We start from the raw sequence: 11,430 nt of genomic DNA, 5'->3' as shown, positions 1-11,430 counted from the left end.
TAAGCCACATATTTTTCACCTTTGCTTAGAAAGCAGCAAATTACAACAAGTCATTTTAGCACTCAGTTTGTTCAAAATCTAAAGAGATCTCAAAAAACAGTCTGCTGTAAAAAAAATTACTGCTGTCATGGAACAAAGAGGAAAAAACTATTCTGATTCTTATGTAGGAGAATCACTTCAGCTTTACTAGCAAACAATGTAAGAAATTAATATAAAAACCTAAAGCTGCAGAACTTTCTTTGCCATAAATTGCTATATATTCTTCAGTGACGGTAGGTGCTCTGATTATTTACCTAGTCTCTTAAGATACACCTTCTCTTTCATCTGAAAAGCAGATATTTAAATCATTTTTATCCTGTAAAGCACAAACTGTAAATGGATATTAGTAAAGAATAATAAATATAAATGTTAGATAACAAATTTATTACTGCAAAATAATAAAACTAGATTTCCTTTCTAAAATTATTTTTATGACCTATCCGTACAGTAGACTTCGCAGGAGAATCCAGCTTGTATTTACAGGTATCTGTTTCGAATGTACTCTCTGTACATGAGGAAGTCATCTCTTCCCAGGGGCTGCATGTCTCCTCTTCCAGCCTGAATGTGCGCATGAAAAATCTCTATTGATTTTCTATCAGCTCTTGGAGGCTGAACTTCATAAATATTGTCTTGAGAAAAGGCAGAGATGGGTACTCTGGAAAAAAAACAAGCATAGAGAATATATGGAACTTCAGGTAAAAATTTTCCACAGAAAGAGAAGAGTATTTCTTTTCCTTGAAATATACATGACAGTCAATGAAAGGACAACTTCCAACTAGGTAAGTCATTTACCTAGATTTTTATCACTACTGCAGACCTGATAAGACCCAGCTTTCCAAGTAGGGTAATTAGGTAAGTTGTCACTAATCGTGTTACAGAATACTTTCTCACTTGCCTCCACTCTGCCCTCATTTCTTCATCCTTCCTCGGTAAGTACCCCAGTTGAAACAGATCTGTGCCATGCATTACAGCAGAAAACAGAAAAACTTTATTGAGCTATCCACATAGTAGCAATTATAACAAGTGATTATGCTCTGAATAGAAAGGATTTATCAGGTAAGAAATTTCCATCTAATTACAAAGAAACAGACAACTTGTTAGCAGCAATAGCACTTTGTACATTGGGACTGCTGATATTTTATGAAAGCATGTTTTTTAAATAGCCTCATAAAGTACATAGTATATATGAATCCTAATATCTAAACCTACTCATGAGAAAAACACAAAGTTTGAAATTTTACAAGAACCTGAGTTTGTCAGACCTTTTCTAAGCAATGCTGTTAATCAGACTCATTCATAAGGTAGAAGCCTGTCTTCTAAATTTAACTCTTGAAAATTGCATAGCCAGCAGGTCAAGGGAAGTGACTGTTTCAGGGCTTGAGAGACCATACCTGGAGCAGTGTGTCCCCTTTAAGGCTCTCCAGTACAAGACAGACAAATATTTGGATAAGTCTGGCAAAGGTCCCCAAGATGATTAGAGAGCTGGAGCATATGGCATATGAAGACAGACTGCAAGCATTGGGTTTGTCCAGCATGGAGAAGAAAAGCTTAAGGGGACCTTACTGCTAGCTGCAACTACCTCATGGGAGGGGGTCTGTGTGGAGCCAGACTCTACTTGAAGATGAAAAGACAAATTCCAAAAAGGGAATGCTAATTATGACATGGGATATTGCAATTAGATACAAAAGAACTTTTTTTCCACTGTGATGGTTGTCAGTCACTGTTGTTACTCAGAGAGGCTGTGGAACCTCTCTCCCTAAGGATATTCAGCAGCCAAATGTATGTAGCCCTGAGCAACCTCATCTAATTTGATCCTCCTCTGAGCAGAGGAGTGGATCAAATCACCTCCAAGGTCCTTTCTAGTTCTTAATATTCTATGGTTCTAAGCCAGACTCTTCAATAGCAATGTGCTCTCCACCACCAATAGCAAAGTAACAACAAAACTATTTATAGTCAATATATAATAAATGAACACTAAAAGTACCTGTGTAGCAATTTTCATTTTAGAGCACTTCAGCTGTATTCAGAAATACACTATGTACATTTCCCAGCAATATTTTAGTAATTTATTTATAAAATACTCCCAGAGTTGAACAGTACAGAGGTTTTACCTGTGTGACAGCAGAACAGTTTGGATTCCGCAACTGAACATTGCCATCTGAAGTAAGCTATGCATTAACTTTCCCATCTATTTAATTTAGAGGAAATCAAATTTTGAAATTAGCTACATGAAAAAACCAACTGACAGAACTGTGATTCCATAGATGCCACTGTCATGACTCACTATCTGGGTGCTCTTCAAGGGACAACAGGTATTTTTATGTGTATAATCTGCTTTAAAGAGAAAAACAAGGGAGAACTGGAACATCTAAACAATGGCAGAGCCCTTCTAACAAATGACATGCAGTAATAATCTTCTAGTTACATTAAGAGCACAAGCTAATGTTTGACACTTTCTAATCCAAGATCTCTTAAAATGACCAAAAACCCTTGTTACCTTACTTTGTAGCCCTTTTTCTCACTAAAAGATGTTGGATTTTGGATGTTTCATCATGTGATGATGATGTCACATCATATATAAACATTATATCATAATTATAAAATGACTGCAATGTATCATACAGTATAGTATACCTAACATTCCACTACAGCTGGAATATAGTATCTAAAAATAAAATATGACTTTCAAGATGGAAGTAATATTTTTCAATTTCGTATTTACATTTGTATTTTTGCAACACACACAGCAATACATTGATTATACTCTGACTGCAATGACAGAATTACTTATGCAGGTAAACTACTGAATTTGAGACAATAAAGTCACTGGCCACCCACAGTTTGGCTGCATAATTAAAATCAAGTTATATTTTACCAGGATGTCAATGGAATTTGCTAGGCTATATCATAGAAGCATTTGGTAATTCTAGAATTGGAGAAAAAAGTAAAGCTAAACAGTTTGCAAAAATTACTGCTTACAACATATTCTTATTTTTCCTTATTTTCAATTGCTGTTTAAACTTCTTAGTCTTACAATTTTGTGGCTCTATAGTGGAAAGTAAACAAATACTAAAAATGTGAGCAAGTTACCTACCCGTATAATTAGGATAAAATTTCCAAAATGCTTGCCATCTTTATGCTTTCCTTAAAACTCTTATTTCAACAAGTTTCAAGAGTTTTAACACAAAACTCTAATTTCAAAAGAGCTGAAGCTCTTCTGAGGAGTCCAACCTCTGCTATTTACTCTCACTAAAATCAGCTTTTTATTTTAGTTTTTGTTGGCAGACTGTATGAGTAACACTATGGAAATTCTATGATACTTAATATTTTCTTGCTAGTTTATTATAAAATATTAAGGTGGGTGTTTGCAGAACTGATACCAAACATTAGTTAGTCTCACTTTCTATCTAAATTCTTTAAAAGTAGACTGCTTTTCAAAGCACCCATAACTTTGCAGGTATTTCTTTATCTAGATGAAAGCATCTGAGCTGAGACTCCAGCAACTGTATTTGACGCTAGCACATGTAGTAAGTTAGCAATGTCACTAACACCAAAAGATGTCATTTACTCAGATATAGCTGCCCTCTCTAGCCAACTAGCAAGTGAATAATGAAGTAAAAGAACAAAACCAAAGCCATAACACTAACTTGATGCCTTCTCTATTTATTGATGTTTTTCTAAAGACATGACATTTCTGAAGCACTAATGAGTCAGAAGTCATTTCCTTAGGCTTATGGAAGCTGGGCAGCAAACAGTATATAATTTTGAATACTTGGGAACTAATTCTCAATTTTCCACCTACTTACTTCAACATGATAAAAATATATTGAAAGAACTGCGTGTTCATGCATGCCAATTTTGATTAATAACCCTGTATTAAGCTGTAACTATTGTAGAGTACTTGTATTATCCAGCCATTTAATTAAAGTCTTTTCTTTAACACTATTCATGTAAAAATCTAATTTGCTTATTAAGTTTAATGTCTTATAATACAGTTGTGAAGGACAGCACATTACTTATGACTTGACTATAAGCTCTCTATAGAGATCTGTATCTCTATGGCCTCCCAGTGAAAATTGCACAGATAAGAACATAAACATGTCATGAAGGACAGCACCTTTGACATGTAAAGTGCATTTATTTTTATCCCACTTGTGAGCAGGCTCCATGGTGTTATGGTTTCACCAAGCGCAACATTATCTCTTCAGTAAAAGAATAGATAGCTAAAATCTTCAGTTATAATGAGGATGTACCATACTTCAAAGGAAAAGTGCACGGTGATGTGCTTAGCTCAGAGCTCTCAGAAATACAGCAGTCACCAGAAAGCCACTGCATTTGTTTCAATATTGATTACTTCTCCTCAAGTCTCTAAAGCATACCTAAAGACAACAAAATGTACTGTCACCTTATTTAAATCCCAAGCAAATATATTTGACCTACAAAACTCCAACAAAACCAGAGGATTTTTTTTTGTTGGTATGTTGGCTGATCCTCCCTCCCCCCCAAACAGTATGTCTTTAAATTGCTTGCTGTGCTCTTGAAAAAGCCTTCAAGAGAATTTTCCTTCCTTAGACACCAACACCTCCATATAACAAAGGTTTAGTTACATTCTTTGTGAGTGGAGAGGACTGAAAGACAGGAAATCTCCTCTGTCCAATAATACTGCTTGTATCTTACAGAACCAACCTGCAGCAAAACTTGGACTGCACCCAGGTCCTACAACAATCATCTGAAATTCCAGCAGCATGTATAGTTTCAAAGGTTAGAGAAAGAAGACTCTTCCTACACACATATACATCTAAATGAGCATTTTACAATCCAAATTAGAAGCAGCTTCTCTACAGTGCAGACAGAAGGAATATGAGAGAAGGTCAGAACATCTGGTACAGAAAGGTGGTCTCTGAGGGTCAATCTTTTAAGTAGGGAGGATTTATGCTGAGGTCAAACTAATTCAAAATTTAAAGATCGAACACACAAAGGAACCTAAGGGTAGTGCAGGGCACAACAAAACAAGTACCAAAAAGAAAAATAAAGAAGACTATTGTGTTTGGGTTTGGAAGGGGAAAGCTCAGACTTACTTTTTCAAGTAGGATTACTTGAGGAAGACAGTTCTCTTAAACTAATGAATAGAAATGTATCACTTCACAGAGAAGACAGAGGGACCGGTTGAAAAAGGGTCCTGAGAATTTTCATTAAGAAAGTCTAAAAGTTAATGGGCTAAGGTGGCACACAGTTAAGTATTTTCTGTTGGTTTTTTTTGCTAGAAACCGTTAATACTACAAAAATTCCAAATTCAACAAAAGCAAAAAAGAGCTAGATTTACTGTTATATTCCACAGGAGTTGGTTACAGTTCTATTTTTAGGGAATAGGATTTCAATGCTGCTGCCATTATGACCAAAATGGACTTGATGGGCAAAAGTGAGAAACACCAGCCCACTAACCTCAAAATAAAAAAAACCAACCAACAAAACTCTCCCAAGCTTCAAGTAGCAGAACTTCTGAAGCATTTTAACAGTGATCACCACTTTAAATGATACAGTAGTGTTTTATAATTTGGAAAAAGACAAATTTAATAACACAACAGAACATATTTTTACACATTAAAAATAAAAAGGGTCTGAGACAAGTTATAAAACACAAAATGTTGGTTTGTGGTTTCGGATTTTTTTTTCCTAGTCTTCTGAGACTACTACATTAATTTTTTAACACACGCTACACAGAAGTGCTAAACCAGGTGGACAGCAGATACAAACTAACTTTTTATGTGTGTTGCAGTAACAACAAAGTCCCTGTCAAGTCAGAATTGCACTATTTTATAGCTCAAAGTATTTTTTCAGTATAAAAAAAGCACCCTTGGGTTTTGAAAAAGGATGGCTAAGTTTCATCACAACTCATGTATCATTCTGACGGTATACATTCCACTGTTGCAGGCTTTACATCAATGGATGGTATGAGATTTGACATGTAGATTTTCATTTATGATTCACTGTAAACAGCGAGGAAATTTGGAGGACCCACAGATCAAGTGTGAACATTCAGGTATTAAAAATGTAATTTTTTAAATTTTAAAAAGATATAAATAAATTAAAATTATGATCTAACTCACCATGAGGCAGATAAATGTTAACAGTTTTATTGTTGAAATAATATTCAGCATCTCAGTTGACAACTCCACCAAAAATGCTAGGTACATAAGCTTTTTCATCTGAAAAGCTCAGAGCTTAATATTGACAGAACAGATGAATGGGAGAAAGACAATTCCTCCTACACACAGTGATCTGAATCACAAGGAGTTCAAACCATTTTCCCCAGATTCCTGGAAACAGCTCATGCTCTTCTCCCTGATCTGTCATAAGGGTATTATACAAGACAACCGAGCCAATCTAACAAATTGCTACCAGTCACACAAGAAAGTTCTGCTGCGTTTGACCCTGTGGCTCTGTCTCCTCTGTGCTTGCCCTGGTGACTTTCACTGGTCTAAATAAACTCATTAATCTACCAGAAAACTATCTGCCTTTTTTTTGCTGAAATTAGTTTGCTGCAGACTGAGCTGAACTGATTTATGGAGCACTGTAACAAGCAGCAAAGCTTGCACAAGTAACAGAAAAAGCAAGTGGTAAGGAGGGAGGAAGGGAAAGAACAGGACCTCCCCCTTTTGGTGGCAATGAGCTGTTAGAATTGTCTCAGTTTAACTTCTACTGTCACACCCAGTCCTGCTGTGATGTAAAACATTACACCAAACTACTTCACCTGTCAAACTCCATTTAATAAACCATCACAACATGGACTTAAATATAACCGTCAGTTCGCAGCCAGCTCTTTTCTGGAGTCCTACAAGTCCAATCATGCCATTGCTTTATCCCAGACCCTTCCCAGTGGAATTCTTTAGAGACCCTGCTTGACCTCATGCTCACAAACAGGGAAGAGCTCGTTGTAAATGTGACTCTCCAGGGAAGTCTTGGATGCAGTGATCATGAGATGGTCGAATTCTATGTCCTCAAGACAGTGAGAAGAACATGCAGTAAGCTCACTGCCCTGGACTTCAAGAGAGCAGACTTTGGCCTCTTCAGGAACCTGCTTAGCAAGGTTCCATGGGATATAGCCCTAGAGGGCAGGGGGGCCCAAGACTCTTGGTTAATATTCAAGGATCACCTGCTACAAGCTCAGGTGACTAGACTCCCGACTAGAAGGAAGTGCAGCAGGAGGGCCAGGAGACCTCCTTGGATGGATACGGAGCTGCTGAGAAAAATTCACAGGAAAAAGAGGCTTATAAAAGGTGGAAGCAAGGACAGGTGGCCTGGGATGAATACAGGGATGTTGTCCGGGGAGTTAGGGACCAAGTTAGGAAAGCTAAGGCCCAATTGGAGCTAAACTTGGCAAGGGATGTTAAAGATAATAGGAAGGGATTTTATAGGTATGTAGTGGCTAAAAAACAGACTAAGGACAATGTAGGCCCTCTCCGGAAGCTTTCAGGAGAACTGGCTACACAGGACTAAGAGAAGGCAGAGGCTCTGAATGGCTTCTTTGCCTTGGTCTTCACTGGCAAAGGCTCTGACCGCAGCACCCGAGTCTTGGAAGGTGGACACAGGGACTGTGAAAATTTAGACCTTGGGCCCACTGTACATGAGGATCTGGTTCGAGACCATCTTAAGAACCTGAATGCACACAAGTCCGTGGGACCTGATGAAATCCATCCACGGATCCTGAAGGAGCTGGCGAATCAAGTTGCTAAGCCACTGGACATCATATTTGAAAAATCATGGCAGTCAGGTGAAGTTTCTGATGATTGGGAAAAGGGTAATATAACCCCATTTTCAAGAAGGGGAAAATGGATGACCCGGGGAATCACAGACCAGTCAGTCTCACCTCTGTGCCTGGCAAAATCTGGGAGGAGATTCTCCTGGAAGGCATGCTAGGGCACATGAAAAACAAGGTGCTTGGTGACAGCCAGCATGGCTTTACTAGGGGAAAATTCTGCCTGACCAATTTGGTGGCCTTCTATGATGGGGCTACAAAAGTGATGGACAGGGGTGGAGCAGTTGACATCATCTACCTGGACTTGTGCAAAGCATTTGACACTGTCCCACACAACATCCTTGTCTCTAAATTGGAGAGACATCAATTTGATAGGAGGACCACTCGGTGGATAAAGAACTGTCTGGATGATCGCACTCAAAGAGTTGTGGTCAACGGTTCAATGTCTGGCTGAAGATCAGTAATGAGTGGTGTCCCTCAGGGATCGGTGTTGGGACCTGTCTTGTTTAACATCTTTGTCGGTGACATAGACAGTGGGATTGAGTGCGCCCTCAGCAAGTTTGCCAATGACACCAAGCTGTGTGGTTCGGTTGATATGCTAGAGGGAAGGAATGCCATGCAGAGGGACCTTGACACACTTGTGAGGTGGGCTGATGAAGTTTAACCATGACAAGTGCAAGGTCCTACACCTGGGTCGGAGCAATCCCAGGCACAGCTACAGATTGGGCAAAAAGGAAATTCATGGTAGTCCTGCAGAGAAGGACTTGGGAGTGTTGGTCAATGAGAAAATGAACATGAGCCAGCTTCAGTGTGCGCTTACAGCCCAGAAAGCCAACCGTATCCTGGGCTGCATCAAAAGGAGTGTGATCAGCAGGTCGAAGGAGGTGATCCTGCCCCTCTACTCTGCTCTCGTGAGACCTCACCTGGAGTATTGTGTGCAGTTCTAGTGTCCTCAACATGGAACTGTTGGAACAAGTTCAGAGGAAGGCCACGAGGATGATCAGGGGACTGGAGCACCTCCCATATGAAGACAGGCTGAGAAAGTTGGGGCTGTTCAGCCTGGAGAAGAGAAGGCTGCGTGGAGACCTCATAGCAACCTTCCAGTATCTGAAGGGGGGCCATAGGGATGTTGGTGAGGGACTATTCATGAGGGACTGTAGTGATAGGACAAGGGGTAACGGGTTCAAACTTAAACAAGGGAAGTTTAGCCTGGATATAAGGAAGAAATTCTTTACTGTTAGGGTGGTGAGGCATTGGAATGGGTTGCCCAGGGAGGTTGTGAATGCTCCATCCATGGCAGTGTTGAAAGCCAGGCTGGACAAAACCTTAGATGACCTGGTTTAGTGTGAGGTGTCTCTCCTCATGGCATGGGAGTTGGTACTAGATGATCTTAAGGTCCTTTCCAGCCCTAACTATTCTATGATTCTATGTGACCAAAAATGAACAGAGCCTTCAAGCCCAAAATGACAAAATTATTCATTTTATGTGGTGTTGTTTCTTGATACTCTCTTGTCTTTTCTAGCCAACCAGAAGTACTAAGTACTTTCAGGGAGATTGCCCACAGTGATTTTCAAACTACTTCCCCAGAATATAAAATGTAGATACTCTCAACAACAGTCATCTTAGTCAAGCCATTTTGCACAAAGACAGTGTTAAAGCCATTCAGAATCCCAGTGAAGGGCAATCTTTCATCTTCAGATAAAAGACAAAATCCAGGTAATTTATAAAGAGCCTGACAAGTAAATTTCAAGAGAATTATCCCAAGCGGGAAATGCTAAAGAATCAAAGTGCTTTGTTTAAAATACTGAGAGTCACAAAGAGGAAAGAGTCAAATTAAGTGAGAAAGACTAATTCTTAAAAGCTATTTTTAGAATACCACAACAGTGAATACATGTATGTCTAACAGAAATTAAAAGTTATAGTAACACATCTATGTTGGGTCAGATAATCCAAAATGGTTAATTGTGTCATATGTGCTTCTTAATATAAAGCCGTAAAAGAATAGGAGATCCAGTACAGGACATCTCAAAGTAAAATGAATTCAAATAGTCAGCAAACAGAAAAGAATTTAATCCATCATAGAGGCAAGGAGTTTTTAGATAAGGAGGGAAGTAAGGAAGATGATTCCCAATTTAACACAGGTATTTATATCTCTAAGCAGCTGAAGCAGCTCTTGTTTTAATTAAGAGGCATGACTATCCTGTTTCCAAGAAAAGGAAGAAATAAAACAAGTTGTAGGTAAAAACACAGTATCTATTCAGACCCTTCTGGGAGATTTCAAAGGGCAGACTACAGATAAAAAAAAATTACAAAGCACCTTTGCTGAAGACTAGGTGTTGCTCTGACAAAGCAAGGGGCTGCCTAGCAAGAAAGTGCTTTATTGAAGTGCAAAATATGTATAGAAAAAAAGGAAATCCTGACTGCCACCCTATCAGGAGAAGACAGGTAAGACACCTTTATGATATAAGCTGAGTGTAAACAGATGACAGAATATAAATGATTTCTTCACCTATAATTTCCAAGAATATTCCTAACAATTCTTTATATCATATATAAACACTTTCACTGACATTCATGTAACTTTTTGATCTGAAGCAACATACTCGGTGCATATTTGAAGCAGAGAGCATGCAAAAAAGCGCTGTACTATGAAACTAATGACACACTTCAGAACCCAAGGTGACTTGTATTTTCCAAAGTTGCTTGTTGACTAACGACAGCTTTTGACTGTTTCCACAGCAGTGTCAAGAAACTATTTTGATATTTTGCATGGGTTTAATGTAAAACATAAATATACTTAACACTTAAGTATCTTTTATTCATTAAACTTAACAGTTAAACATCCTTTATTCATTTACTTCTGCCTTTCAACATACAAAACACCCCAAGAACTCCTAGCATGTAAATACACAGAAAAATTACAAGTTCAATAAAAACCTTTTCTTTATAGTACAGTTATGAGTAATAATGCCATGTTTACAAATATAAAGCTATTTTTATCTAATCCTCCAAGAAAGTCATTACACTAACAATGTTATATGGAAGTACTGAATTAACAAGAGAATTGCTCTAACGTGAGGCAGGAGTTCTCAAAAGTAACCAGTATTTTAAAATACTTCATTAAAGTTATAAATTGTACTGCTCTATTTCTACTTTTATGTGTTAAAGTGATATTACAGATTAAAAATACTTGAGCAGAGCATTTAATTTCCACTTCTTTAATAAAGAAGTGGAAAGCACAGGGTGCTCCGTTGTTCACTGATTTTTGCTTAATCACTTATATCTTCGTGAGAAAATAATATATATAACATGCATATAAACAGAAATAAACAGTAAAAAAGCCCATATGCTACTTATACATAGATTGCACATTTAATATCAAGGGAGTTTTTTGAAAACATGGACTGTATGGCCTATCTCCGAAGACAGGATATGTTTTCCAAGTATTTAAGGACAACATAGCCTTGGACCATGCTGCAGGTATCACTTACTAAAGTGTTCTCCTGCTTGGGCATCATCAGTGCCTCACAAAACCTAACAAGACAGTAGATACCTATGGATGAATTAAAGCTGGTGCACAAACATTGCTGCTACACTGCATAGGCTACAATGGGTACAGGCACTGAAGACAGCCT

General features: G+C 38.1%; 1 protein-coding gene across 1 annotated transcript in view; it reads right to left on the bottom strand.

The window, feature by feature from the left end:
* Nucleotides 1–406: 406 nt before the first annotated feature.
* Nucleotides 407–11,430, bottom strand: part of FIG4 (FIG4 phosphoinositide 5-phosphatase) — a 70,012-nt gene continuing 58,988 nt past the window's right edge. The window contains exon 23 of the mRNA XM_005154681.3: nucleotides 407–694. Coding sequence (XP_005154738.1) covers nucleotides 517–694 — 178 coding nt within the window. The 3' untranslated portion in view covers nucleotides 407–516. The remainder of the gene's footprint in view (nucleotides 695–11,430) is intronic.

Source organism: Melopsittacus undulatus, chromosome 3 (assembly GCF_012275295.1).
Source record: "Melopsittacus undulatus isolate bMelUnd1 chromosome 3, bMelUnd1.mat.Z, whole genome shotgun sequence".
In the NCBI taxonomy this organism is placed as follows: Eukaryota; Metazoa; Chordata; class Aves; order Psittaciformes; family Psittaculidae; genus Melopsittacus; species Melopsittacus undulatus.
This window is presented reverse-complemented; position numbering and strand designations above follow the sequence as displayed.